Raw genomic sequence first — 25,014 nt, 5'->3', positions numbered from 1 at the left:
CCCACAGATCTTCAGCCAGGGCTAAAATCGCCTTTGGGCATATTTACCCTGTATTGGAACTTGAGCTCAAGGCCCCATGGCAATATCATGATGAAAACCTGGCCAAGAACTTCTAGCTCTGCAAATCCCCTGGTGGATCCTCAATCTTGTTCATCAAAAAGAAGGATGGGACTGTACCTTTTCGTTGACTATCGGGCCATGAACAGTATTACCATCAAAAACAAATACCCTCTCCTGTTGGATCAAAGAAATTCTGGAACACGTCAGTGCAGCTAAAATTTTCAATTAACTCAATTTGCTTGGCACAAACAATCTGGTCCACGTCCTGAAGGATGATGAGTGGACGACAACTTTCCGAACCCAGTACAGCCATTATGAATACTTCAATATGCCCTTCTTCAATGTCTCCAACTCCCCAGCTACATTCCAATACTTTGTGAATGACATCTTCAGGGATATTCTAGACCAGTCTGAAGTAATCTACTGGAACGACATTTTCATCTTCTCCGAGAACCCAACTCTGCACCACCACCACGTCCAACAACTACTGGAACGCCTCTAGCCAAATGGCTAATAAGCAAAACCTGAAAAATGTGAGTTCGACCGCACCACCATTGATTACATGGGTTATGTCATCTTGCCTGATGGGATTACTGTGGACCCCCCGGAAAGTTGCTGCCATCGTGTATTGGGCCACACCAAAAATCTGTTGCTTCCTGTGATTTGCTAATTTCTGCTGGTGATTTATCAGAGGATTTTCCAGAGTGGTATCCCCTCTTACCCATCTCCTCCGAAAGAACTCTGCCTATGTCTGAACACTGGAGGCACAACTGGCTTTTGAACAACGGAAGGCCTTGACCAAAGCACCCATGTTAATATACCCAGACTTATCCATCAAGGGTGACACATTTGATTATGCAATCAGGTCTACACTGTCACAACAGAAGGGGGTCACCTCGTGTTCTCCACCCCTGCACATTCTACTTCAGGAAGACAAACACCCACAGAACAGAACAGTACAATCTATGACAAGGAGCTGCTGGCCATCAAGGCTACTTTTGAGGAATGGAAACATCATCTGGAACATGTGCTTCCCCTTTCAAGTGTTCACCAGCCACAAGAAGTAGGAGTACCTGTGATCTGTGAAGGCCCTTAATTAATGCCAGATCTGATAGACACTCACACTTTGAATTTACAGTATCTGCAATTGCAAGCCAGATGCACTCTCCCACAAAGGGAAGGACCTTCAGCACCCTCCACTGTCTTTAAGCCCCACCCCTTTGCTAGTGTGCTTGTGAATACTGACCTTGTAGTTCTTGTGAGATAATTGCTACCTAATGACATTTTTGCAGTAAAACAGATGTCACTCAGTGCTGACTGCAGCCCAAACTTCTCCGTTAAAAATGGGGTACTCTTGTTCAGAGGCTGTTTGTGTCCTAGATGATCTGCCTCACCTCACAATCCTCCAACTGTGCTATGACTTACCAGACACTTTGGGCAGGAGGAAAGTATAAAACTGATTTTGTGGCATTTCTGGTGGCCTTTAGGTCCTCCACCGACTTTTGCAAGGTATGTTGCTGGATGAAGGTCCCTCACATTAAACCTTTGGATGCCTTGGTCCCACTACCTACTCCTTCCCACCCCTGGGAGTCCATCTCTATGGAATTCATTATAGACCTGCCCAGTTCCCAGGGCCACTCAGCCATACTAGCAGTCATGGATTTGCTGTCTAAGATGCCTCATTTTGTGCCCTGTTGGAAGATCTCAACTGTGGAAGTGATGTTTGTTCTTTGATCACTTCATCATGATTCATGGATTACGCTCCAACATCACATCTGACCATGGAATGCAGTTCATTTTCCATTTCTGGCAAGAGTTATTCTGCCTCTTAGATGCTGACCTGCTCCTTTCCACAACATATCACCCCCAAATGGACAGACTGTTGGAATAGGTGAATCAAAATTTGGAGCAGTACCTGATTTATTAATTACCACCAGAATGACTGGGTCCACCTTTTACCCTTTATAGACATTACTTGCAACAACTTCAATCGCAAATCTAACCACCAGAGCCCTTTCTTTTCCAATCATGGCTTTCACACCCTGTTCCAGCCATTCCTACCACATTTCCCCTAGATCCTTAATCATTCGGGAATTAGGCACAAGAAAAGCTACCTACAAAAGTGAAAAGTCTGCTTTTGTGCCTGGACATTTGTTTTTGTTTTGTTTTCCCAAAGATGTGAAAAGTATATTTTCCCCCTATTTCTCTACAAAGATGAATGGCATGTCTTCAAAACAGTGTGCACCACTTAAGAAATACATTTTTGAACATAACACACAAATGGCCCAAAATAACTTGTTTTGAAATAGTGCCCATAACATATGGCACCCAGCTACCCAAAAATAGGCTATGTTGATCCTTAAATACAATTAAAAGAATAACAGCAACAATTCCATAATCAGCCACCTGCAGAAAACTAACTATATAAAATCCACTAGAGCCACAGTAGGAAAAAGATAGGGAGCGATATAACTCAAATCATTCTGGAGTCAGGCAAATCCTCATGAATAATACAAATTCGAATAATGTCAGGAATATCTACTGTTACAGAAAATAATTTGTGGATTTCAAGTGGAACCTGTTGTCAGTTGTTGGCATGTGTGTTCTTCTCTCTGTGTGCTGCACAGTCTCTGGCCAAGTAGTCAGTACAGCAGATTCTGATCAAACTGGCCAAGAAGACCACAGACTCAGTTCAGTAGCAAAGTCTTTCCAGGCATTTTCCAGGGTATTCCAAATGACTATTTGGAAGCTCTCAATCTCATGGTTTAAACTTTCCCCGTTCAAATGTCAGCAGACTAGAGATGAAAGGATCACGCCCAATATCCAGTATTTATAGCTCTTTAGAAAGCTGACAAGCTGTGAATGCCCAGCACTTTTGCAAATCAGGCTACAGAATCTCAGGTTAGGCACAAGGCGATGGCCAACACTTAGAAGTTGTTCAAGAAATTCACACAAACTGTTTATCATTTTACATCCAGATTCTCAGCTTTTTTAGTATTAATGAGGGTATCCTGGATCTTTGGCAGTCCCCAGCCTCCATCTCTGCCAGCAGACACCAGATACCAAGTCCCTCTGAAAGGCTTTGGTATTTTTATAGTTGCCCTGTTCCAGGTTCATCACTAGTAGTGGCTACAAATGAAAAATCTAGGCAACATGGACCACTGAAATTCACCCCAAAAGACAAGAATCCTGAAAATGTACCACACTAGGACTGACGGGCTTAAAGAACAACTCTTAGCCCAGATGATCCCACCCAGCCACACCTGTAGAGCATTCTCCAGATGGAGGTGGAGCTTAAAAGGAAGCCAGACAGCTCAGAAGGGATGACAAGGCCAGGAAAAAGGCTATCGTCTGGGAGCTCCTGAGAAGGGATGCTGCAACAGCTCCTCTGGGAAAAGAGGAGCCTATCTGCTAAAGCCGAGAAAGACTAAAGAAAATAACTTTTCTTCAGTAACTCTGCTGCAGACTGCAAAGCTTGGACTCTAGAGCGAGGGTAGGAAGTGGCCAAGGAGGGGCAGCCTGAGTGCCTGGCTTTTGGTAATCCTCACAGGGGCCTGGACAGAGCACAATGGAAGTGGGAGTGCCCCTGCTCCTATACAAACGTCACTTTGCATTTAATAGGAACTGACCCCCTTAAACACTAGAATACTCTTCCATGAAGTGCCAACAATCACAATTTGGTGGAGAATGTGGGCAGTCACCGAGGAGGAGGAACAACAACCACCATGGGAAATTGTCGAAGTGGCTGATAGACATCCAGCAACAACAGGCAGCCCAACAGCAGCAGCAGAACCAGATGTTCCAGCAAATAGCTGCCCAACAACAACAGCAAGCAGCGCGGCAACAGCAGCTCATTTGGGAGTTGGCGACACAACAGCAGAAACAGCAACAATGCTTGGTTAAACAGGTGGCAGCCATTTTACAACCCCAAGAACCAAATGAAAACATGACGGCTGGGATCCTGAGCCTTATCAATGTTACATAACTCCCAGTGAAACTCACGAAAATGGAGCATGGAGATGACCCCAAAGCTTTCCTGCTCACTTTCAAGAGGGCCACCACAGCAGCTTGTTGGCCATCTGAGTACTGGGCTGTCTTGTTGGTGCCACATCTTACTGGACCTACACAAGCTGCATATAAGAACGTTGATACCACAGAAGCCCAAGATTATGCCAAGGTGAAGTATCATGGCAGAAACCCACCGATAGCACTTCTGTTGGGAAAGATGGGGTCCCAACATCATGCAGTGACCTGGAGATTTAAGGAACACTGTTGGAGGTGGCTCCAGCCTGATAAATAGACAGAGGAGAAGGTGACCAAATAAGTGGTGCTGGAACAATTTATGCAGGTTCTCCCAGATGTGTGGGTGAAACTGGATGCTACAACCTTGGCTGAGACTCTGCTGAGGCAATCTAGTTGACAGAAAATTATTTAACAGCCACAGGCCCAATGGCAGGACACCCAAGACAAAAGATGTTTTTGCTAGAGGAGTAGTCACTGAGGTCCTGCAGGCCCACTGAGGGGGGCCGTCAGGAGGTGATCGAATGCCAAGCCTGGCTCCCTGGAACCCTGGTTCCAAAGGGATGAAAGGGCAGAAGTGAAGACCAATCTCAAGGAAAGAGTCCCCACAAGTGCCCAACCTCCCCCAGAAGGGGTAGGGGGACACCCCCTCAACTGGGACTTGTCTTTTGTGCTGGCAACGGGGTCATTTCTGCCACAATAGCCCCTTCATGGATTGTTCTTACAAGCAGGCGTGAGTGGCGGACACCTAGACTACAAAAAAAAGCCTGGCCTAGATGTTAGTCTGTGTGTGGATCAAGGGGGGAGAAGTGTCAGTCCTAATAGACTTGGGGAGCAGCCGAATACTCCAAATATTCTAGGAAGCGGGGAGACTAGGAGAGCCTTTGGGGTCCTTTTAGGTCCTGCCAATTGGCACTTTGGGCACAAAGCACGGTAGTCCTTGAACTTAACCTCCTGGCCAGCAAAATCTGACGGTTAACTTTTCAAGGGTTTTCTCTTGCCCTAATGTCCTCAACAGAGCACCGCATATGCCATCTGTAAGACTCTCCAGTGAAATTTCTTTGGGACTAGAAATGGTACTCGTACTACCCTGGTTTGGGAATCTTTTGCCACCTGGCTTAGTTTTCTCTTCCCTGAGTTCAAAGTGGGGCCACGACTTCACCAATTGCAGGTCTACCACTTACTATTTATGTTGGTGAGTTGCTTTTATGCCCCTCACAATGTCAGGTCATCTCTTTGTTCACTTATAAAATCTATGTCTGACATTAGTAGGTCCAAAACAGGATAGGGTGAGGTCTTCTGTTTCCCCTGTTCGGGGGGATGGGGTGATATTGTTCCTGTTGGGAGGTCCCTTCATCCTGAGCCTCCATCTCTCTGACCCCTGCTAGCTTTGTGTTTTTGTGGCTTGAGGGGCCCTCCTTGAACCCTTCATGGGTTCGTTGCTCCACGATTTTATGACCTCCCCCCAAAATTCTCAGTCCTGGCCCAAAATCACCAGGTATGCCAGTGTGGGGTACATTATGACTATATTATGTCAGGTTTAGAAGATGCCACTAGGTTTACAGATTTTTATATTTTCTTTAAATTTGAATGTTCCTCTTATTTAAATCACAAGAGCTTCTCTCTTTCTTTACAGACACCCACACCTGAAGTTCACTGATCTATGTTAGGATTATAAAACAAAAGCCAAAGAAGCAATGGCTGATTTTTTTCACAGTAGACATACTAAGTCCAGGTGGTGTTTCACTGTTTTCTAAGGCTCTATGCCCAGGACTTAATAATGTTTCCTGAATTTTTATTACATTTTATTTCCCTTGTTTCAATTGAGGATTAATAAATGTAGTCCAGGTACAAGACAGTTTCCTAGTGGATTTTAGGATTTCTTTTTTTACAGAAAGAAGGAATTAGATAACGTCACTGAGATTATCATCTGCCTAAGAATACCGTGCTATCATAACCCAGACATTTTGGGATTTAAATTAAATCTTTCTATCATCAAAAAACACATTAGAGCAATATTAACAATTTATCTTCACTATCCTCATTTCCCCCACCCCAATCAAGAATATGTAAAAAAAATAATAATAATAATAATACACACACACACAGAGAAATAGTTAACTATATCCCAAAAATGTGTCACGGTACAGATCTTTCCACCAATAAACTGCTTGTCAAGCCCAGAACTTCACAATAAAGTTGAACTATGTTATGTTGACTTACAACCACCCCAATAATTACTGCTTTTTTTCTTGTCCACACTACCCTCCTTCTCTCGGTGCAGCGCGTCCTCACCACAAGTGTTTTCACCAACTTAAGAGGGGCAGAGTGTGCGGGGGGCGGGAGGTCGAGAGCTAGGCTCTCAGCTCAGCGCTGAGCTCCACTGGGAGCTCAATCAGCTCCTCACTCCTGCAGAGCTCCCAGCTGGAGCCCAGTTGCAGCCCAGCTGCCGCCCGGGCTCCCCACAGTAGGGTGCTACAAGTGGAACAGGGAGCTGAAAGCTCTGGCGGCAGTCAGGAGCTCCACGTGGAGCAGGGAGCAGAGAGCCCGGGCAGTAGCCAGACTCCTGCTTGGAGCTCTGCAGGGAGCCCACAGCCCAGGTTCTCAGCGTTGGGCAGCAAGGCTCCAGCTGTGAGCACTGCTGGGGCTCACACCTCCCACCCCCATGGTTCAATTTCAAACCAGGGACCATACCTGCAGTGAAATTGACCTTCTTGTCAATTTCATTACTCCAGCTGTCAGCCACCCTGACAGCCAACACATGATGGAAGTAACACATTATCTATATACTGCCTTGCCCAAACTATGTCAAACTAAGCCTTACACCTCTCGTCGAGGTGGATTTACTAGATCAGCCTAGTGGGCAAGTTACAGCAGCAGCAGGCATAGGTGCCAACTCTGTGGGTGCTCTGGGGCTGGAGCACCCACAGAAAAAAAAATAGTGGGTGCTCAGCACCCAACAGCCACCCACCGATCAGCTGTTTAGCAGGACCCACTGATCAGCTCCTTCCCCTCTCCACAGCACCTCCCACCCACTGCTGATCAGCTGTTCGGCAACGGGCGGGAGGTACTAGGAGGGAGAGGGAGAAGCGGGGGCAGAGCGGGGTCAGGAAAAGGCAGGTTGAGGGTGGAACCTTGGGGGAAGAGAAAGAGTGGGGGGCAGGGCCTCAGGGCAGAGCCTCAGGGCAGAGCAGGTGTGGAGCAAGCACCCCTAGGGAAAGCTGAAAGTCCACGCCTGTGGTGGTAGGAACACTAGTTTGCATGCTTACATGGTTAGGTGACGTAAGGCAGGTTACATTGACTTAGCTTTCTAGTGTAGACATGCCCTCATGAGTAACTGTCAAGACAGACAAGGTGAGTGAGGTAATATCTTTTGTTGGACCAATTTCTATTGATGAAAAATACAGGCTTTTAAGCTAGACAGGACTCTTCTTCAGAATTTAACTCCATATATCAGCAGTTCAGAAACAAAAGGCATCAATCCCCCTTTTCTCTGTCCTTCCTTAAGTAGCACAAAGTGTGCTTATTTAAACCCATCCTTATCTTCTGATATGCAAAGAACAGGGAGTGACTGAATTCAGTTGCTATTGGAAGTACAGTAGATCAGATCTTCCTGTTTATTGATTTGTAAAGAACAGCCTCATTGCAGTTTGGCAGCTCTGAGTCAGAGAAAAGAAAGAAGCTTTTCAGCAGATAGAAGGAGTAGTGCTGGGTAACATTAAAGAGGGTCTTGTAGTAGCCATTGTTCTTTGATGTGCAGTCAAATTGGATGTGATTGGAGTCAAGGTCAGGATGCTATGGAAATGCTGCGAATATGGTGGGGGATTAGAGAAGTGTTGTTTTATTAAGTATTGTATGTATGCATGCTTATTAAATAGAGAAAATTACCCTCCTCTCTTCATGAAAACCATCATTGGTGGAACAAATTTTTAACCCCCTGACTTTATTACTTTGCTGCTGCACTAAAAGCAGCTTGAATGAGATTATTTTATTCTATTCCTTCCTTCTCTACTATTTTTCCTAAGAATCTCAGCCAGGTTCAGCCATCTTTTTTCAAGAATTGTCTTAGCTCTTTGTTTATTGCATCTCATTTGTTTTTCAGTTAATGACCCCAATACTTTCTCACATTAATAACTATTTTAAATTGCCGCTACGCATCCTTCATAATTTGCCTGTGTTTGAATACTGGGAAGCACAATTGTGTAATTAGTGTCTAAGCATTATGCTGCCTGTGCCCTCACATGCTTAGAAGAGGGATATTACTCTGACCTCATAAGATTTTTCTGCTGGTGATATATTTTATATGAATAATAATGTATAGAAGGTAAGCTTAAATCTAAATGCTTTAACTCTGTCAGTAGAATGGGTGAGACCTACCTGACCTCCCCCTCCATCTCTTCTGTTACTGATCTTAAAATAGAAAATGAAATAATTTGAAACAGTGCAGCATAGTGAAATCCCCCAGCATCTGCAGCCATGTTCTTGCTATCATGTAAGGTGTTTTAATATTTGTTTATGTTTTACCTATAGTGAAACAGCTCAAGAAACTCCGGGGAGGAGATATTTTATTTTCCTTTAATAAAAACTGAGATCATTTTTTTTCCTCTACATTTTACATTGTGAATCTGGGATCTGGTTGACATTATGGATTTTGACAAAGATATCCCTGATGAAGTGGGAAGGGGGAGATCTGAATGCTGTTTCTTCCACTATAATATTAATTATTCCCTTTCAAAATAGCATGATATTGTAGAGTCATTTTAATGGCAGTATAATTTGACTTAATAATAGTGGTAATAGAAGCTACTGTTCATTTGCATGAGCATCAGAGATAGTAAAGGAAGTCCTTTTCCTCAGAAAGAATAAAATGTGATTTTAGAAATTGGAGAGCTGAAACTAAGTGTGCTGAGAAAAGACAGAAAAAATAATTACCTATTTATTCCCTTATTATTCTGTATCTTGCAAATTAATTTGAGATTTCTAAAGAGATCTGCCTGGAAATAACAGTCGAGTAGGTCATGCCCCCAGGAGTGCAGTTGATATAATGTGTCTGAAATTGTATGTTCTTTTTTTCTAACTTGCTAGTTTCATTGAATTTTCAAATAATATTGGCATTGATGTCTCATGCTTTTTGTCTGTTTTTTTTTATGAACGCACACGCAACTGATCCCTGTGTCTGCTGAGCCAACATTGATTCATTATCTCACAGAGCAATTCTGCTGAACGCTTTATATAAGATCTCATCCGGACTTTTTAGGAAAATATTAAAGTAATTCCTTCATGGAATGAGAGATTCATTAAACTAGAAGAGGTTAAAAGATTCTAACTGAACCCACAACTCTGTAATAAACCTCTTGAGGCACCTCCCCATCAAACCGGGTGGGAATACATATGGTTGGAACATGAAATAAAGCAACGATTCTCAAACTGTAGGTCAGGACACCAAAGTGGATTGCAATCCCATTTTAATGGGGTCCCCGGGGCTGGCATTAGACTTGTGAGGCCTGGGGCCAAAACCTGCGCCCCACTGCCCGAGGCCCAAAGCCGAAGCCCTCAGGCTTCAACCCTGGGTGGCAGGGCTCGGGTTACAGGCCCCCCACCTAGGACTGAATCTTTGGGCTTTGGCTTTGCCCTCCACCCCCTCTCCCCGCTCCCCACTACCGCCAGGGCAGCCGGTCTCCAGCGGGTTCAGGCTTCAGTCCCCACTCTTGGACCTGTAGTAACTTTTGTTGTCAGAAGGAGGTTGCAGTGCCATGAAGCTAGAGAACCCCTGAAATAAAGTATTAAAGAATCTTCTAAAAAACAATCTGTGCAATACATCAGGAGGTAAATTGTATAGAGAGGCTGATTTACAGCTAATTCACTAGTGTAGTAGCACAAGGGGAGCCTTTGTTGTAGTCCCATTATGTGGGAGTGTAGTTATTTGTTGTTCCTTTGTGGGTGTGTTCGCACAGTCACACTTATCAAGGCTCCCAAAGCCTGAAGACCAGAAAAGCTAAATGGGGTTATACAGTTACATCTTTATAAGCATTGCACTAAATGCTGTTTGTGCATACCAGGGAGTTAGAACTAAATGATGGCCAACATCATTTTAAAGAGACAAGGTGGGTGAGGTAGTATTTTTTTATTGGACCAACTTCTGTTGGTGAAAGACATCAACTTTTGAGCTTACACAGAGGCACTTCTTCAGGTCTGTGTAGCTCGAAAGTTGGACTCTTTTACCAACAGAAGTTGATCCAATAAAAGATATTACCTCATCCACCTTGTCTCGCTAATATCCTGAGACCAACATGGGTACAAGAACTCTGCCAACAACATCACCTGAAGTATGTTTGTTTGTGAGTTTTTGGTTTTGGTGGCAGTTTCGCGGGGCGGAGGGCAGGGGTTGGTCTAAAAAAGAGATACTTTATCTCATCTGGTTTTGCATTCGAGGTGAAAGCCTCCAAATCAAAAATATGTCCAACTGAAAAATAGACAAAACAAACAAAGAAAGAGGGGAAAGGTAAGGTCTTGTTTACGCTTAAAACACTGCAGCCGCACCACTGTAATGCTTCAGTGACAATGATACCTATGCTAACAGGAGTGGTTCTACCATCAATGTAGATACTCTACCTCCCCGAGAGGTGCTAGCTAGGTCAACTGGAGAATTCTCCCGTTGACCTAGTGCTGTCTATGCAGGAAGCTTGGTCAGTTTAACTGAATCACTCAGGGGTGTGGATTTTTCATACCCCTGAGCAATCTAATTATACTGACCTAATTTGCTAGTGTAGACCAGGCCTAAGTAACAGACCCAAGTCCTGCAAATCCTCGTTTCTGGAACTGCTATAAAAAACGTTGTAAGCTTCAGCCCCAACATTGGATAAACTGTTTCCAGTAACCATGTGACATGGCTTTTCTTTGTTACTATCTGTAATCTATTTATCTGATAAACAGACATAAATTCAATTCACTGTGTTGGGACCGGGTAATGGGGAGAGAGAGGAATAACTCCTTTTAATAAATCTCTTTAGATTCACTTATGTTTTAAAAGAAGGAATGAATGCTTTTAAGCACTATAATTTATTTTTGGATTGAACAGAAGCTGTCATATTTCATCTCTCTCTAGTTTTACATGGTTACAGTGTTTTTAATTAAAATCACAGTGTTTTAATGTCTGCTGCACTGCTGTTGCTCTTTAATTTTCTATCTTATGATTGAAAGAAAACAACTGTAGCACAAAATTGTGGACAAAGTACATGAGGAAATGTACATCTTTTGCAAAGTATCAGTCACGTTGAAGAGAAAGGAATGTATAATACCATACTTCTGACTACAGAAGATTTTGGTGTTTGTTTTAAAATCAGAATCAGGCAGTAAAGGCGGGGCCTTTTTCTTTAGACCAAATTCTGATAACCCATACTTACACTGAGTAGCAGTTGACACCACAAGCAGTGGCATTACTTGTGGAGAAAGGTACTACTCGATATAAGGAGGGGCGTCTGAATCTGACTTTTATCCATCTTGCTGATCATCAACCTTTTACATAAGGAGCAAGAGCAAAGAAAGTTACTGCTCATCACACACCCAAACTATGCTATCAAAACGCATGAATTTTCATTTGGTTGTTTGATTAAACTGGTACTCCTAGGAGCTGGCTATCTGAAGCAAGAGTAGATTAATTTCTCTTTGTCTGCTTAGCAATAAGGCTGTTACCTGTTGAACTGTATGACATTACTTTATGTATTCTTGCATTCAAAAACTGGTGTTTTTGAGTGAAATGAATACATTAATTCAGAGAGAAAATGTTGCTATTTTCATCACAAGCAAATACACGTTTCTGTGGCAAGATTCAGCCCTAAATGTAAAGTACATTTAGCTAACATGCCAAAGAAATTATTTTTGTGTGCCAATGAGAAATTTTTCATATACTATTACTTACCAGATGAGAAGTCTGTTGATGGACCCAAACTTCCTTCCATGGAAGTCAGTGGCAAATTCCCCACTGGCTTAAATTGGAACAGGCACAGGCACAAGAATATTGATTATAATTTTAAGTAGTTGTTGTTTGCTCACACTTAGCTTTTACTGTGAGCACTAACTCTGTCATTTTATGATTAATTTAGAGTTTGTAATAGTCATGGAAAATAAGAGTGCACCTTCATTACTCTGTCACTAAAACTGTATGTGCCATTTGGTATATGAGTATACACACAGTACACTGATACCTTGATAAACAGTACTGGGTGGGTTGGCAGGGATAACTGATGGGATCATTTTTAATTGCTCAATTGATTAGTCTTGAAGAGTAATCAAGGCTTCCCTGTGTTTTACATTGACAAAATACACCTCTGTAGAGATAGATATTTCCAGGCTAGCATCCAAGGCTACATATAGTTGTTCAGTTTACAAATTCACCATGGAGTTTAGTGTGTCATTTTGCTGGGTTTACATATTAGACTAAAATTTCAGTTTAACCAAAACTCACACAGTTCAGAGAAATACATGACTTTTTCCAGTTTTATATAATACGTAGAATTTTGAGGCCTCTGAACTGGCAGTAGGCACAAATATCTCGAGGCTTCAAAATCTTTACCCAAAATCACATGCTCAGATTTGTCATTATCATAGCATAAAAAATGCTGATGTCTATTGTATCCCTTGCAGAGCCCTCATTCTCAATAGACTCTTAGGATTGTATGAGTCAGATTGTGGTTTTTATCATCTTTGTTTTTCATTGTCCTTTGTTAGTTAAAACTTAAAATGGAATGTTGTTTTGTGTATTGATAAGTAAATGCTAATACTGAAGAAAGACCTGAAATAGTTGCATCAAAGACAGGAAAAGCCTTAGGTTTCTATAAAGAACCCTCTCAAAACAAATGATGTGTTTTGAGATTATTTAGAGGAGTCTAAAGAGCAGACACATACTTTTTATTTTCGTCGGCATGGCTCATTTTTTTAAAAAAATTAATGTATTATTGAGCTGAAAACCAGTATTTGAAATTATGGAGGACTATGATTCATTGAAAGGTCATTGTCAGGTTAAAATAAATAATAATGTTATGCTAAAGGTGGTGTTAGCTTCCACAGGTATATCTTTGATCTGTAAGCAATCACAGACTTCTTGATGCTGGTGGGCATGATAGCCACCCTTCATTCCAGAAAAGTTAAGAAGCAATTCAGCTCCTTTATAAAGTAAAATAGCTGAAATAATGGGAGCCACTGCCCAAAGCACAGAAGCTGAGTTTTGTGGGTAGAAGGCTTTCTCAGGGGGCTGATTGCAAACAAAGGGTGCCTCTGTGTATCTGTGACTGGGAAGCAGCCAGAGGCAGTCAGAAGAAGACATAGACGGCACAAGAAAACCAAGGAGATAGCAAGAGAAGCACTTGCAATGTGACACTATGAGAAAACCAGGAGAGAGGATTTGGGGGGCAGAGTGCTGACTGGAAAGAGACTTGCAACTGTGAACAAAGAAATTACCTCCTGTTGTTTGAGCCGTACTGTGCTGAGGGAAACAGGACTTTGTACATTCTTTGTAAATAAACGGGATTGCATCAAAGAAATACCTGACTTCTCCATGAATTGCTTCTCCTAATGGTAACAAACCACAAGACCCCAAACATTGGCCACTCACTCATGTCAAAAGGGTGAACGTGCTACTGCCAACACCTACAAATATTAAAACTGAAAACCTGAATTTCCTTTTTCATCATATTTGGTGTTTGTTACCTATTTATACATCTTTCTCAATGTGGACAACAAAACCAAACTTAATCTGTTCCCCTTTCTGTTTTTCTTGTACTAATATAGTGCTCCATTGTTTGGTTTGCAGACCTTGCAGGGAAATGCTTACATTCAGTTAATCTGCTTCCTATTAGTTATTTTGTTTAAAACATTTCTGATAATTTACTATTATTAGCTTTAGGTATTTTTGGTTTCTAAATGCTAAATTTAGACCTAAGTTACCTGACATTGTCCTTTGGAAATATAGTACATAAAGTTGTTAGTGAATATCACTCATGTTGTTTGGAATTTTCTGTACGAGGTTATCTTACTGCCCACCTGTCCTAGACACACTGTGTTATACTGAGACACACAGATTTGGGGGGTTTAAAATTTAAACCATATTTGTACAGTAGTTGTGTCTTCATGCAATACATCAGCCCAGCAAGACACTAAAAAACATTTTCTTCAAAGGACAGTACCATACTGGGAAGAAAAGGTCAAGGGGATGGGAGTCAATTGAATTAGAGAACAAAGAATATGCTTGTACCCAAACACTAGTTGATTACCAGCATTGTAGCACTACATATGTGCAGTTGGCATCTCATACTAAATGAGATTACTTTCTTTTATACTTGTTATTATTTTATGCTGTTTGCTCTCAAAAAGTTCATTCATAGTCATTCAAATTCAGGTAATAAAAGAGGGGTTTGTTTGCTATTTTAATGTTTGCAAGAGAGAAAACAGAATCTTTTTTATTATTATTTTGGCTGGAGGCCGTTCAGATGGTTTAACAGAAAGGGGTTTATCAGGCTGTTTATTGTGGGCCTGATCTAATGCCATTTAAATTAGTAGAAAAACATTGTTGACCTCCCTGGTCTTTGGATTCAACCTGGTAAACTGCAATCAAACCTTTGGTTTATAAATTGTTGCATGAGTGTTCTTTTGTCTTATACAAAACAAAACTCTTTAATGAAATAGACACCTAACTTTAATTGCTATTTGTTACATGTTTGAGAGGAGAGTCATTTTTCTCTTCTTTTTCTCAGGTGGCCATTGATGAGCGCATCAGACAGTTGCATGAAGCCCACAGGGATTTTGGCCCTACATCTCAGCACTTCCTTTCCAGTAAGTCATTTTTAGTTTTTCTTGCATAACTTGTGCAGTGCTCCTTAGAAATTAAAACCTCAGTTAGGTAGCCAGCCCTGCTATTGGTGTCAACTAGAGTTGCTATCAGTTTCCATTTTAAACCCCATTGCAGATGGTTTTAGAACTCAACGGTAAAAAATTAATTGTGGGCTAAAACTTGGTATAGAAGTGTACTGATTTCAATAAAATCCAGTATAGATGGGAAAAGCCTACCAACATCAGGTCCCCTTACCTCTTTCTCTACCAGTGCAGGATTACTCCTGTATTAGACTTGTCCACTCTAGTTTGAAAGCTGGGAGTTGTTGCTGACTAATTAAATAAAATAGACTTTCTGATAACTATAATTATTTCAAATGTGTACGGTACCTGTACCCCAAGTTCTTTATAAATTTTCAGTATATACTGACTTTGAATTCATATATACTTTTCTTACATGATGTATAAAAATGATCACATAGCGGAAGTTTCCATATGTGTGCATAATCACAGAACTGTAGGGTTGGAAGAGACCTCAGGAGGTCATCTAGTCCAACCCCCTGCTCAAAGCAGGGCCAGTCCCAACTAAATCATCCCAGCCAGGGCTTTGTCAAGCCGGGCCTTAAAAACCTCTAAGGATGGAGATTCCACCACCTCCCTAGGTAACCCCATTCCAGTGCATCACACCACCCTCCTAGACAAATAGTTTTTCCTAACATCCAACCTAGACCTTCCCCACTGAAACTTGAGGCCATTGCTCTTTGTTTTATCATCTGCCACCACTGAGAAGAGCCTAGCTCCATCCTCCTTAGAACCCCCCTTCAGGTAGCTGAAGGCTGCTATCAAATTCCCCCTCACTCTTCTCTTCTGCAGACTAAATAATCCCAGTTCCTTCATCCTCTCCTCATAAGTCATGTTCCCCAGCCCCCTAATCATTTTCATTGCCCTCCTCTGGACTCTCTTCAATTTGTCCACATCCTTTCTGTAGTCGGGGGCACAAAACTGAGCACAAAACTCCAGATGTGGCCTCACCAGTACCAAACAGAGGGGAATAATCACTTCCCTCGATTTGCTGGCAATGCCCCTACTAATGTAGCCCAAAATGCCGTTAGCCTTCTTGTCAGCAAGGGTACACTGTTGACTCATATCCAGTTTGTCGTCCACTGTAATCCCCAGGTCCTTTTCTGCGGAACTACTGCTTAGTCCGTTGGTCCTCAGCCTGCAGCAGTGCATGGGGTTCTTCTGTCCTAAGTGCAGGACTCTGCACTTGTCCTTGTTGAACCCCATCAGATTTCTTTTGGCCCAAAAAATCCTCCAATTTGTCTAGGTCACTCTGGACCCTATCCCTACCCTCCAGTGTATTTACCTGTAGAAACCCTTCTTGTTACTCTTCACATCCCTTGCTAGCTGCAACTCCAATTGTGCTTTGGCCTTTCTGATTACACCCTTGCATGCTCCAGCAATATTTTTATACTCCTCCCTAGTCGTCTGTCCAAGTTTCCACATCTTGTAAGCTTCCTTTTTGTGTTTAAGCTCATAGAAGATTTTTTTGTTACGCCAAGCTGGTTGCCTGCCATATGTGCTATTCTTTCTGCACATCGGGATAGTTTGTTCCTGTGCCCTCAAAAAGCCTTCTTTAAAATACAGCCAGCTCTCCTGGACTCCTTTCCCTGTCATATTAGCCTCCCAGGGGATCCTGATCATCAGTTCCCTGAGGGAGTCAAAGTCTGCTTTTCTGAAGTCCAGGGTCCGTATTCTGCTGCTCTCCTTTCTTCCGGATCCTGAACTCGATCATCTCATTGTCACTGCTGCCCAGGTTACCACCCTACCTTTTACTTCCCCTACCAATTCTTTCCTGTTTGTGAGCAGCAGATCAAGAGGAACATGGCCCCTAGTTGGTTCCTCCAGCACTTGCACCAGGAAATTGTCCCCAACACTCTCCAAAAACTTCCTGGATTGTAATATATATAATCACGTAGTATTAACAAGACAAAAACATCCTGCTAATTATTGAGACCGAGTGTTGTATCACAAATCTACAACATTACATTAAGGATGAAACTATTCTAATAAAACCCTGCTTTCAGCTTGCAAATGTTTTGTCTGGAGGGAAAAAAATCACAAATTTGGGCAAGACTGAAATTTAGCATCTGCAGCACCCAATCTATTTATCTGTTGCTTTACATAGACACAGATATTAATTAACCCTACTGTTCCTCTGAGAATATACCCATTGCACTACCTGGTATTAGAAATAAATGCACAGATGAGCAGGTAGATGTCCTTGTTAGGTTCTTTGTGGTAGCTGCTTACATTTCTGTTTCTTTAAGAGGATGAAATTCATACATGCTGATTTTGGAAAGTCGATTCAGTAAAACAGGGGATAGTCTTGCTACGGAGAAACTTAGAAGCCTGAAACCCAACAAAAATATAGAATGTTTGGCTGTCTGGTTACCATTAATTTTGCTGAATGCAATAAAGATACTACTGAATCAGTGAGCCATCCCCGTTGTTAAGATAACCCATACATTTATGCCATACATAGGTGCTCAGCTCAACTCTGGTTATTGACTGTGAATCAATATTAGTTAACCATTGGTACAACTTACCAATGGCTTTGGTGGATTCTCCATCCCTGGAAATCTTTTAAATCCAGATTGTCTGTTTTTCTTAAAAGTATGTTTTAGGTCAAATTCAAACAGGATTACTTCAGGGAAATTCAGTGGCCTGTGTTATGCGGGAATATTCCTTCTCCCCTCGTCCCCCACTACTTGGTTTTCTTGTGATTTATATGTTTTAAATCAGAGAGTCATAGAGCTTAATGCCAGAAGGGACCACCAAATCATCTAGTTTGACCTCCTATGTATCACAGGCTACCAACTCCCCCCAGCACCCACACACTAAACCCAACAGCTCAACTTCAAATGACAAATGTGAGAATTCCCAGTTGGCAAAAGTTTCTGAGCTATTTAGTGTTAGTTTGGATAGAACATGGCTCCTTGTAGGAATGATACAGGATGGGCCTCTTCGGTGGATAAGGGTTTAGAGATACCAATTAGATTTTCAGATTAGGGGTTTTTTTATCAGAGGTAAACTCTGGGATGGCAGAAGACAATGACTTCAGCTAAGTTCATTGGCTCCTACTGAGTAAAACTCATATGGCCAAAATAAAATGGTGGCCACTTTTCACATGGCAGCTATAGTGTGGAAACTCACAAGGGGCAAGTTGGGCCCATAAGAAAAACATTTATAGTTATAGGCCTTGCATAGTTCATCTACTTAGCAGACTTGTGGGGGGATCAAAAAACCCCAACCTAGCAGAAGAATAGCCGTTATTTAAACTTTTTTTCCAATGCTGTAACAAACCATTATTGTCTTTGCCAGCAATTCAACTTCCCCTCACCCCCATAACTTTATCAAGGATGTTTTGAAGTGCACTGAAAGACAACTTGAAACAGCTTCAAAGCATCAAGGCAGAGACTGAAATGAAGCTGCTTGGAAGCCACGTCTTTGGCCTATTGTACTGCGATTAAACGAAAGTAAATAGCAGAACTTTATTTAAGAGATTATATCAATGGAATAGAGCACAGTCACAGGATAATGGTCTCCTGCTGCTTGATACATTCCAAGGGGAAACCAACCAAGGCATTTATCAAAAATAGATGTTGAGAGACAGATTTTATTTTCAAAGAAGTAGACAGTCTGTGCCAATGTTATGTTTAAACGGTTTTATTTCTGCTATACCACGTGATTAGTGATGCAGGTGTTATCATTCTGCCTGAAAGACATTGATGTTCAGACCTATATAGCATTATCAAACAGTTCCATGTAGACTGGCATTGAGGACAAACTTGTTTTTCCACCAATCAGAAATAAATTTATTTTTAAAGGTATAAGTTTTAATAGTGCATTATAATTTTAGGAAGAAACTGGTTTCTAAATTGGTTATTAGCTGTTTACCACAGGTAAAGCATCTTGTTTATGAATTTGATAAACAAAGGCGGGAAATTAACACCGTAGCTGTTTGGCAAAACCCAAACCAGGTGCCCATAGTGTGCCAAATCAGCATAAAATCTGATGGCACAGTGCAGTCTGAAGGTTGTTCAGATCTGCATCCTATTTTATCCAAACTCTGAGAGTTTGTGGAAGAGGGAGGCAAAAGAAAAGATTTGGAGTTTAGCCCATTGGATTTAGTACATTTAAAATAACATTAATTATCTACGTTAACTAATGGAAGTCAATTCAAACTGAAACCTTCCCCTCTCTCTTCACTTACCCATTTTGCCTGGCACAGGAGTAGACACAGCTGTGGGCTTGGGGGGGGGGGGGAGGGGCGGCCTTTAGTTCCCCTTGTCAAGCTGTCCTGCTAGGACAAATATCAATAGCAGCGTAGCTGTAGTATCATGAGTCGCGGCGGTGGAGGTTCAGCTTAGACTTGCCGGATACAAACCTGCCTGTAGCCAGTGGGTGTGTATGCAGCACAGCTAAGCCAAGCCTTTGCCGCCACTGTCCGGGCTGCTGTGGCGATGCTGCTATTTATACTCACACTAGCTCTCTGAGAGCTAGCGCAGTCTGTGTACGGAAGCAGGGGGATCACACCATTAGCTCATTTCCCAGTTGCACGAAGTGTGGAAAGTTAAAACCAAGAACTTTTATATAAATCCAGTGTTTCACTTGAGCAGATGTAGTTTATGTTGAATACCAAAACGTCGACTCTTACATTGCCTTCTAATTTCAATAAATTCATGGATTTTTACCTCAGAAGGCACCACTGTGATTGTCTAGCCTGACCTCTGGCATAACACAGGCTGTAGAATTATCCTGTAGTAACTCCCGCTTCAAGTCCAATATCTGTGTCTGAACACACAGTGTACGTGTGTATCTTGTAGAAAAACACACAAGCGTGAGTTAAAAATTTCCACTGATGAGAATCTACCACAAGCACACTCCACTGTCTGGCTTTTTAGTCTGAATTTGTTTAGCTTCAACTTCCAGCCATTGGTTCTCATTGTACCTTGAAATACTGCTTCTCGGTATTATAATAGCTTAAAAAGCAGATTCTTTATTTTAAAAAAGTACATATTGTATATCTCAGTTACTATGGGCCAGATCCTGAGTAGCATCAGAGCAGAGCTTGGTGCAGGTGAGCAGGCATTGCAGGCGGGGAGTGGAGAACCAGCTTTGCAGCCCCCAAATCGTGGACCATTCTGTACTGGTACAAGGTCGGGGTGGGCAAACTTTTTGGCCGGAGGTCTGCATCGGGTTTCTGAAATTGTATGGAGGGCCTGTTAGGGGAGGCTGTGCCTCCCCAAACAGCCAGGCACGGCACGGCCCCCGCCCCCTATCTGACCCCTCCTGCTTCTCGCCCCCTGATGGCCCCCCAGTGACCCCTGCCCATCCACCCCCACCCCACTCTCTGTCCCCTGACCGCCCCCTGTCCCCTGCCCCATCCAACCTCCCCTCTCCTTCCTGACTGCCCCCCAGGACCTGTGCCCTTCTCCCTGACCACCCCTTCTCCCTGACCGCCCCGGACACCCCACCCCTAACTGTTCCCCCACCACCCCATCCAACCCCCCCTTCCTTCCTGACTGCCCCCCCTTGGACCCCTGCCCCACCCCACTCCCCCCCCATCCCCTGAACGCCCCCGGAACCCCTGCCCCGACTGCCCCCCGCCGCCCCATCCAACCCCTCCTCTCCTTCCTGACTGCCCCCCCGGGACCCCTGCTTCCATTCAATCCCGCCTGTTCCCCACCCTCTGACCACCACGCTCCCTATCCACACCCCCGGCCCCTGACCATCCCCCGAACTCCCCTGCCCTCTATCCACCACCCCCCCTTACCGTGCTGCCTGAACCACCAGTGGCTGGCAGCACAGCTGCACCAGGACAGGCAGCCGCATCGTGCAGTGCAGAGCACCGGGTCAGGCCATGGCTCTGCAGCTTTCCTGCCCCAGGATCTTGCCGCCCAGGGCACTGCGCCGATGTCACAGTGAGTTGAGGCTGCAGGGGAGAAGGGACAACGGGGGAGGGGCTGGGGACTAGCCTCCTGGGCCAGGAGCTCAGGGGCCGGGCAGGACAGTCCCGCGGGCCAGATGTTAGGGTTACTTTGAAAGCAGCTAGGGCACAGGGAAGACTTGCCTTGTATTTCAGTGGTGCGTGCACCCATACATATACACACATATACACACATAGGACTTAAGTCAAACAGCTGGTTTTATTTCCTTTAAATACTGGACATACTGTAAATATTTACAAAATGCTTCTGGAGCATTAATATTCAGCAATTTGAGAGCTGGTGATGGCTCCACAAGTCCATTGACTACACTGAGCAGTGTGCTCTGCACTAATAAAGCCACCTTGCATTTACATCGTTCCCAGCAGCACTACTGCTAGAGGCAGTTTGTTGGGGAGCTGTGATGTCAGAACATCAGCTGGCCAGCACTGAGAGATGTGCAGGTCATTCCTGCGAGCATTGCTTTTGTAGTTATACTTCTGGGAGCAAATGTGTGAAAAATAAGGATACCTCCCAGTGAAGCGGGAGGTCAGATCAGGGGTGAATTCATGCTTTTTAAATGGGTCTTGCAGCACAATGAAAGCAAGTGAGGCCAAAAAAGGTCAGTCTAGTGATGGCAATAACAGTCTAGTGATGACAACTTACAAGAAAATAGGATCAGGAGGATTCCACTCTGTGGATTTATTTCACATATATATTCACCACAAAATTGTTGACTTGGAGTTAAGGTTGCTAGGCTGCACATCCCACCAGTGCACCTGTAGTAATCAAAGCAATAAGCCATTAAGTCTCTCAGCACCCCAGTTAAACTCCCCTCATGAGTTGTCCCTCTCAAGCTCTTTTCAACCATAACTCCACGCTCATCCTGAACAATGATCAGGCAGGCACTCTTCAACTTCAGCCATGTTTACTGGCTATTTGTTTATGTGTTTTGGTGATTAAGATGGGATGGGTGTGATCTGAATAGATTACTTTGCAAGTAATTTTGCACAGGGGGCATATGAGGTCTGTATGGCTGGGTGCAAGATTTGATGTTTTCTGTAATGTTTCAGAAAAGTTATTGGTAACCTAGTTATTGTTCAGAATTGGGCACTTTGGAAGTTACAGAGTTATAATTACAGGTTTCAGAGTAGCAGATTTGCTTCTCTACAAAAGAAAAAGGTCACTAAACTATCTAAACTACTACAAACCACAAGAGGCCACAGCAATGGTTCCCTTAACCCACCCAGCAATATTGTTAATCTATCCAACTATACTCTTAACCCAGCAGAAGAATCTGTCCTATCTCAGGGCCTCTCCTTCTGCCCCTCTACCCCCACGAACATGATACAGTTCTGTGGTGACCTAGAATCCTATTTTTGACGTCTCTGACTCAAGGAATATTTCCAACACACCTCTGAACAACATACTAATCCACAGAGACCTTCCTACCAACACTACAAAAAGAAGGATTCTGGGTGGACTCCTCCTGAAGGTCAAAACAGCAGACTGGACTTCTACATAGAGTGCTTCCGCCGACGTGCACGGGCTGAAATTGTGGAAAAGCAGCATCACTTGCCCCATAACCTCAGCCGTGCAGAACACAATGCCATCCACAGCCTCAGAGTTATAATTGTATCTATGTGGCTGGAGATGGGGGCTGCATGAGGCTGGGAGCTTGGTGCTTGGATGAAGCTGTGGCTGGGGGGAAAGAGGGACTTTAGGAGAAATGTGGGGCATGGAAAGGAGCTCTTCCACTTTCTGGGTCTCTGCCTCTAGGCACAAGACCCACTTTTTCTTCATTTCCTCCCCTCCACCCCCAACCCCATAGTCCTGCTTTCTTTTCCACAGACCTCCGCCACATACCTACTCACTCCTTTTCCTTTCAGAGACCAGTGGCACAGTGTGTCTGTGCTGAGGCATCAGCATTTTAAAGTCTTCCCTTGGCAGGGGATCAAGCCAGTAGTGCCAGAGGAGCTAACTCCAGTCCCCATTCTTCTTCCTGCACACAAGCTTTTTTCCCCAGGCCACCCACACATTCTTGCTAAATTCCTGTTACTTTGTCCCTCAATACTCTGCTCAACCCCACCTGCCTCCTCAAGCCAAGTTCTCTTTGACTGCCTTCTTTATCCCCCATGAACTCCTCCATAGTTCCACAGACCCCTATCTCTTCCCCAGAGCTTATCCCTTGGCCCCTGATGCCTAGTTAATCTCCCTGGCTCCCCATGGTATCGGTGAGCTTTGGAGCTGGTGAGGGATAAACACCAGGGAGGGAGAGGAGTTATTTAAGTTAAGTGCCAATATGGACACAAGAACAAATGGATATAAACTGGCCATCAACAAGTTTATGTTTGAAATTAGACAAAAGTTTCTAACCAACAGAGGAGTGCAGTTCTGGAACAACCTTCCAAGGGCAGCAATGGGGGCAAAAAACCTAACTGGCTTCAAGACTGAGCTTGATAAGTTTGTGGAGGGGATGGCTTGATGGGACTGCCTACAATGGCATGTGGCCCAACTGTGACTTCTAGCAGCAATATCTCCAACATCTGGTGATCGGACACTAGAACGGGAGGGCTCTGAGTTACAGCAGAGAATTCTTTCCCAGGTGTCTGGCTGGAGGGTCTTGCCCACATGCTCACGGTCTAACTGATCATCATATTTGGGGTCAGGCAGGAATTTTCCCTTGGGCCAGATTGGCAGAGACCCTGGGGGGTTATCACCTTCCTCTGCAGCATGAGTCACTTGCAGGTTTAAACTAGGGTAAATGGTGGATTCTCTGTAACTTGAATCCTTTAAATCATGATTTGAAGACTTAGTAACGCAGAGGTTATGAGTTGATTACTGAAGTGGGTGGCTGAGGTTCTGTGGCCTGCAATATACAGGAGGACAGAGTAGAGATCATGATGGTCCCCTCTGACCTTAAAATATATGAGTCAAAGGCTAAGGCTGGCAGCCTTAACAGAAGTAGCTGTTAAGATGGAGTTTTATAAATGTCAAAAGTGGCCCATGGCCATATCCAAGATGTTACATGAATGCATGTGTGGATGAAGTTGGTAGTTTGTGAAGACTGCAGATGTTTAGCTAGAAAGACCCAAACAAATGTGTGAAAAACTGTATAATTTCTAAAAAGGATCATTTTTAAATGTTTCCTCTACAAAAGTTAGTGAATATTAAACTAAAAATATCACATAGAAAATTCTATTGTCCTCTGAAGGAGTTTGGAGTAGAAATGCAGTAACTGAAGTGTGAAGCACAGGAATTTCAGTACTGCCTCAAGTACAAATTTCAGCACAATCTCAACTATGGAGCTGCAACTCTCTCCCCTGTAATAACGGTGCTTTGTCGGCTCCTTTTGTTTTGATCTGTGATGCTGCCTTTTACAGAGAATGGGATTCATTGTCTGTTGTTGGAGGATCCATCTGTATTTGTAAGGATAGTTATTACTTCCTTTTGAGATAAAATAAATGAGAGGTAGGAGAGATGTCAGGCTGTTTTTAAATGCCACTAACTGTTCAATCAGCCTGCCATCAATCCTGGTTTTTAATGCTGTAACTCATTGACATGCACCACTTGTGACTGCTGAAAAATAGAAGGTATTACAACTTTTAAACATACAGTTAGAACTTGTCATTTACAGCCTGATCTCTGTAGGATTCTCACATACAGTGTGTTGATGATGTGACTCAATGAAATAATGCACAGATATAACTGGCAGTTACCTGTAACTCACAGGGCTGGCTCTAGGCTTTTTGCCACCCCAAGCTCCGAGAACGCAACTGCCCAAGAAAAAAAAAAGAAAAAGGATGGCCAGAATGCCACCCCAGGAATTGCTGTCCCAAGCACGTGCTTGCAGTGCTGGTGCCTAGAGCCAGTCCTGATAACTCATTTTGGAGATCACAAGGGTTTTTTTTCCTTGCTTAGAAGTGCTAATTCCATCTGTGGCTCAAAAATATCAGCAGTTTAGAGATGAACCCAGATTTTTATCAAAATAGGGAACCAAGAGATATTTGGGTAAAAGCAAAACATTTAGGCATGCGTGTTTAAAAGGCATGTTTACATCTGTCTCGTATTTTGTAGTTTGGTGGATTCTCCTGATATAAAGAGCTAGGACTTAAAGTTT

At 43.2% G+C, this 25,014-nt stretch overlaps 1 protein-coding gene across 3 annotated transcripts in view; it reads left to right on the top strand.

Annotated features, from left to right (window-relative positions):
- The window catches only part of DMD (dystrophin), a 1,498,644-nt gene that overhangs the window by 1,313,813 nt on the left and 159,817 nt on the right, over positions 1 to 25,014 (top strand). For all 3 annotated transcript variants that reach the window (XM_077807212.1, XM_077807209.1, XM_077807208.1), the window contains one exon: positions 14,829 to 14,907. In XM_077807212.1, the coding sequence (XP_077663338.1) occupies positions 14,829 to 14,907 (79 nt within the window). The remainder of the gene's footprint in view (positions 1 to 14,828; positions 14,908 to 25,014) is intronic.

This window comes from Eretmochelys imbricata, chromosome 1 (assembly GCF_965152235.1).
Source record: "Eretmochelys imbricata isolate rEreImb1 chromosome 1, rEreImb1.hap1, whole genome shotgun sequence".
Taxonomy (NCBI): Eukaryota; Metazoa; Chordata; order Testudines; family Cheloniidae; genus Eretmochelys; species Eretmochelys imbricata.
Note: the sequence above shows the minus strand (reverse complement) of the source record. Positions and strands in the feature narration are given on the sequence as shown.